At 35.4% G+C, this 6,000-nt stretch overlaps 1 protein-coding gene across 4 annotated transcripts in view; it reads left to right on the plus strand.

Moving 5' to 3' along the window:
- Positions 1-5,241, plus strand: part of rho-5 (rhomboid-5) — a 210,099-nt gene extending 204,858 nt beyond the window's left edge. For 2 of the 4 annotated variants that reach the window (XM_088205857.1, XM_088205859.1), the window contains 5 exons: positions 1,460-1,486; positions 1,582-1,670; positions 2,526-2,772; positions 2,857-3,111; positions 4,711-5,241. In XM_088205857.1, the coding sequence (XP_088061983.1) occupies positions 1,460-1,486; positions 1,582-1,670; positions 2,526-2,772; positions 2,857-3,111; positions 4,711-5,145 (1,053 nt within the window). In that variant the 3' untranslated portion in view covers positions 5,146-5,241. The remainder of the gene's footprint in view (positions 1-1,459; positions 1,487-1,581; positions 1,671-2,525; positions 2,773-2,856; positions 3,112-4,710) is intronic. The other 2 variants (XM_088205858.1, XM_088205860.1) reach the window with 1 other exon arrangement.
- The last annotated feature ends 759 nt before the right edge of the window (positions 5,242-6,000 follow it).

Raw genomic sequence — 6,000 nt, forward strand, 5'->3', positions numbered from 1 at the left:
AAATTCAAGTTTTCTTCTGTACGCAGATGATTTAAAATTATATAAATGCATTCGATCTGTTGTGGACTCCTCTCTACAAAGTGATTTAGACTCTCTATGGAGATGGGCTTCCGTTAACCGTCTGCCCTTTAGTGTCGGAAAGTGCCATACTGTGTCATTTTCTCGATTTATTTCTACCTTCTCGGTGGTAACATTTTGACTAGAGAAACTTCCACTAAATATCTCGGAATCATTTTCGAGAGCAAATGGAGGTTCTCTCTACACATACACGACGTCTGTGATAAATCTTCCAAGATGCTCGGCTTTGTTATGAGGAACGCCTTTCACTTTAACGATCCGTCAGTTATTCGCCTCCTCTATGACACCTTAGTTCGAAGCATTCTTGAATCGGGATCTATAATTTGGAATCCCCGAATAGCCAAATATTCCCTTTTAGTGGAAAAAATTCATAAAGGGTATTTAAGATACCTTTACAAAAGGACATTTGGTTATTATCCGTACATATATCCCAGCGCCTTTCCTTTAGTAGTGTTGGATTACGATTCGCTGAGCTCTCGCAGAAAGTTGTATGTCGCTAAGCATTTTTTCAAATTACTAAAAGGTGCTGTCGACAATCCAGCTATTCTCGATGTATTCCAGTTTTGGGTTCCGGAACATTTTCGAGAATCACGATCGCGTCCTCTTTTGATGGCCGTTAGGGCTAGGACGTCCGCACTTGCCGACTCGCCTATAGCTGTGGCCATCCGGCTCCTTAATACGCTGGCATTACATATTTACCTGTTTAATGTTAGCTATGAGGAGCTAATCCAGTTTGTATCATTTCATTTTGATATTTTATAATTTTTTGTTATGTTTATTATTTTTAAGTATTGTTCTATTAATGTATATATACCTTTTTTTGTTTTGTAAACTTAAAATTTGTTTTCGACCATCGTGGCGCATTGGGGTAACCTGTTAGGCCACAATGGTCTTAATTTAATCTAAAAAAAAAATATATATAAACACTGATAAAATAAACTTATTAACTACACAAAAACAAATAAAACTATAAATAATTTAATGTCTGATATTGATTTTGGTCACAAAAACATATTTATATAACTAAATTAATTAGATTGTATAAGGTTATTACATTGTGAGGTTATTGGCGTATATGAAAATATGTAGCATAATGAAAGTATTAGATTTTTAATCATAATCGAGATCTTAATACTCTATAAAACGATACAATTTCACTTCAGTTTAACAGCAGTACAAGTTTATTAGGCGTGCATAATATAATTATTGACAATCGATAAAGTGTAACTATCGCCGACGCAATAAAGTAAGAGCGAGTTATTATATTTTGTTCGACAACAAAGGGTGACATAAATAGAAACAAGCTCTTTGTTTTCGGCAACGATGTTCGTGTGTTAAATAATAAAATCAATGTTTTATTTTAACGCTTTCGCACACGAAGGTGAGAGGACTAAGGCCCACGATGACGGTAAGAAAACTCAATCATACATTTGCATCGGTTTAATTTATTTGTAGTGTATTTTTTTTTGTATGACATAAATTAATTGGGCATTTTAATTTCAGAATATAATTTCCACGTGGAAAAAATGGTCAGCGGGTGATTCGGGTCCAGGTGGAAGAATATCAGGCTCAGTGTGCGGGTTGGATCCAAAGTGAGTAGATTTTGTTTATGCCATTGCAGTATTTACTGTATATCTAATTACGATGCGCAATATTAAATTAATTATATATGCTAGATACAAATTAACTTGATTATTATATAATCAATTGCCTTTTAACGCATTGAATGTATGATTTGACTGTGAAGATCGAATGAATGTGAGCGTAAAAGAGCAATATCTAGGGAATACGGTGGATGCTGAAATAACTCTCAATTTATATACCTCATTGACCATTCTTGTGAGAAAAGCATTTCATGCTTTAAGGTTATATTGAAAATTTAGTCGTATTTAATGCAAGTTATCGACAGTAGTGTGTTCCTCCTTAGAAGTTCCCAGTATTTTACTTCTTTCAAACTCCACACAAAGCATTGTCTTGCAAGGATGAAAATCTTGTTTGGTGCTGAGATCTACTTACTATATTTATATAATCTTTTTACTGTTTCGTGTTCACATAAAGGCAACATTTTTCATTCCTTGTGACGGTTTAAGAAATAAATAATCGATGTTGAGCGAGCGCGAGACGTTGTCGAGCGAGCAAAGCATGCAACGACCCCATGGTCTTTGTTGTTTTGGCTGAGTTCAAGAGAGAGCTATAAAGTAGTATTTTGATATCTTTCTATTAAATGATTATGGACTGTTATTAAATCCTGTGTCGGTTGTTTTGAGCTTTTAACTTGACTAAAGTTGAGAAAATTGAAGCATACACAATTTATTGGATGACCTATTATATATTAGGTCACGTTTAAAGCAGTTACTGCGTATTCGCACTGTTTCTTAGGCAGAACTAGCGTCTAGTGATAAAATTATGTGTTAATGATTATAACGCAGAATGTGTTGGTTTTCCAGGTTTTGTGATGCGCCAGCGTCGGTGGCGCCGTTCGAATGGCCTGACGACATAACGAAGTGGCCGATTTGCAGAAAGCCTCACGGGTTTCCTCGGCGACACAGAGACAAGACTGCTGAGCACATGGCTTGCGAGGTCATAGGCCATCCTTGTTGCATCGGAGTGCACGCGGCTTGCCGCATCACGACAAGAGAGTACTGCGATTTTGTCGGTGGACACTTTCACGAAGAAGCGAGCCTGTGCTCTCAGGTAGTATAATAAATTAAACTATTTTCTGCATTAATATATATTTTACAATAATGGTATTCTAATATTACTCGTATGATTTTTCAGGTGTCATGCTTGGATGACGTGTGCGGAATGCTACCGTTCGTCTCGCCGGGTAGACCAGATCAGTTCTACAGATTATGGACCTCGCTTTTTTTACACGCGGGCGTATTACACCTATTGACAACTTTGTTGCTTCAATGGGTGTTGATGCGCGATCTTGAGAAACTGGCTGGACCTCTTAGGATAGGCATAATTTATCTCGGATCGGGGATGGCAGGAAACTTAGCTAGTGCAATATTCGTTCCTTACAGAGCTGAGGTACGTTTAATATCTAATAATATTTTTCAAATAGCATCTAGGTATTCATTGGATCTGTCTCTGATACGCTGAAGATATTGTACTACTGAAAGAAAATAAAGAAGCTACAAACGCTTATTAATAAATAACAGAAACATGAAAAATACCGTTTAAAATTAAGCACAGCGTATGAATATAAAACAGATTACTTGACTTGTCACATATATTTAAAATAGGATCATACACAACTAATAATATATAATTTTGGAAAGAGCAAACCAGGACCACACTTGCTGTTCAGAATGAGAATAGTACAGTGTTATTTGTTTTCTATCCTAAAATTAAAAAAAAAAACATTAATTTTTACTCTATATTTAATAATTAATGTTTTATGTTCACTTATTGGCGCTCAAAAGTTTTCTGTTCTACACTATACAATCACTAATATCTGTAAACGAGTTCCAGTAATGATTACTAGACCAGTTTGAAGGGCTTAGTTTTCTTCAGACGTGTTCTCAAGCTTACCACATTGAGGAGCTTGCTGCCTCGATATTGACGTGCTGTTGGAGCCTCGTTTCATGTTTAGCAGCAAAACATTTTATAGCACTAGCGACACAGGTCACGATGTATGTTTTTATATACGGCCCGCGGGCTGGAGGTTCCAGTTGGGTGTACAGAATGATGCAGATATATTAAACATTAATTAAAAAAAAAAAAAATATGCTGCCAAGAAGAATAACTTTTTGGCTGAAGAACTTCCGGTAGTGTTTTAGATAAAAATAAAAATCCCTGTTAACGAAAGTAGAAAATGATTGCTAACGTTTGATTAGAGATGCGGGACTAAAATATGATACAATAATATATCGTAATAAAAATTAAAAACATGGTTTATAGAAACGTATCGAGAATCATCTATTAAATTTATTTCTAGTTTTTAAATTTCCCGAGAAAAATTCTAAATCAAGAATTCTCATTTCTTGAATTTTCATTGACCCTGTTTTTATTAAAAAATAAATTTTGAACGAACGAGAATAAATTTGATTTTAAAATTATAAAACAGACAAACGTTGTAGTGTCAATGGTACGTTAAGATAAACATATATTACTAACATGCTATGACAAAGGATATCGTACAATTGCATTGACTTTATTACGTAATCGCATATACATAAAAGCATTTGAAAAACGTAGTTACCCAAATAGTGAATTTATACATCGCTTCAAATATATTACATTATCAAAATCGACACACGAAGGGAACGATTGCGTTGAGTATAATAGATACTCCAAATTTATACATTTTACAGATTATATAAAGTGATGACGATAAAAGGATTTCGCTAAAAGCTAACATTATATTCGACAAAAAACGACCGTTCATAAATAGTTAAAAAAATACCGCTTGTAGATACAAAAAAGGGACGATAAATCCGTTCCAACTACTTGGTGGTAAACAAGAAACAACTTTAGCAGTTATGCAGTCACTATGGAGCAGTCAGGAGTGCAGAGACTACCACTAGTGTTCTTGTATAAGCACCCTTGTCCAATCCTTCTTCTATATTTCGTGAATTGATTCGCTCGTTATTATAAATAAATTAATGAATGCTTTGTTGATTTCAGGTGGGTCCAGCCGGAGCGCACTTCGGCTTACTCGCGTGCCTCATAGTCGAAGTGTTAAAAGCGTGGCCATTACTAAAAAGACCTCACCGTGCCCTCTGCCGCTTACTGTGCGTGGTCGTGGCCCTCTTACTGTTGGGTGTATTGCCTTGGATAGACAACTACGCTCACCTGTTCGGATTCATATTCGGTTTCTTCCTATCGTACGCCCTGTTGCCTTTCGTCTCTTTCGGCCCGTACGACCGTCAGAAGAAGATAACCCTGCTGTGGGTTTGCCTTTTGAGTGCTTTGCTCCTGTTCACTATGCTCGTGGTGCTGTTCTACGTCATACCGGTGTACGACTGCGAAATCTGCTCGTACTTCACCTGCATCCCCTTCACGAGAGACTTCTGCGCTTCGCAGAACATCGACTTCAAACGCGAGGATCCCGTGGTATGACAAAAAAGTAAACGGCCGCACGACCCAGCCGTATATCTCCGCTTACGACGCTCTACGCCATCCGCGTCGCCTACGATCTACGATACTTCAACGATTGCACGCCATCCGGCAGTCGCAGCCATCGTTCGTCACAATGGCAATCGAATGTTAATATGTATGCAGTCATATATTATGATTGGATGTATCTATAGGAAAACAATCAGAGCGGCGTCAGACATGGCGCCGTTTTTATTAATATAACAATAACACACATTCACGTACGAAGATTAAAAAAATATATAAATAATAATACAAAAAAAATAATTAAAATAAAAAATGCTTGTTCAAAGAGCAAAAAAACGCGGACAAACAATTTTAATCGAGTGATATATGATATAAAAAAATAATATAATACACGAGTTTACATTTCAACAGTAATAGTGACCACTTAACCGTTGTATAGTGCCAATAATTCAAAATTACTAAACTGTGTATGAGGGCAGAGTGTTCTCGAATAATATTTTTCTATATTGGACAAAGTTTATTTAGAAATAAATAAATAAAAGAACATTGTATAACAAAATATTTATATACATATACATGTATATATATTTCATTAAATTAAAATAACGTTTAATATTCAATAATAACACAGCAAACGAGCGAAAGATATAATATAATTATTATTATGTATTAAAAATTATGTTTTCTATGAATATAAAAATGGTGTTTGGTGGTGAATGTGACTGGGGAAAAAATTCAAAGTGTTAATTTTCATCAATTCAATTAAGTTTTTAGTTAATTATTTTTATAGTATGTTTGTTACCAAAGACATGTTGCACTTTTCATATTAAAAATATTGAGCGACTGTTATTT

Source organism: Plectrocnemia conspersa, unplaced genomic scaffold (assembly GCF_051122295.1).
Source record: "Plectrocnemia conspersa isolate PC_06_02 unplaced genomic scaffold, ASM5112229v1 ptg000002l, whole genome shotgun sequence".
Classification (NCBI taxonomy): domain Eukaryota; kingdom Metazoa; phylum Arthropoda; class Insecta; order Trichoptera; family Polycentropodidae; genus Plectrocnemia; species Plectrocnemia conspersa.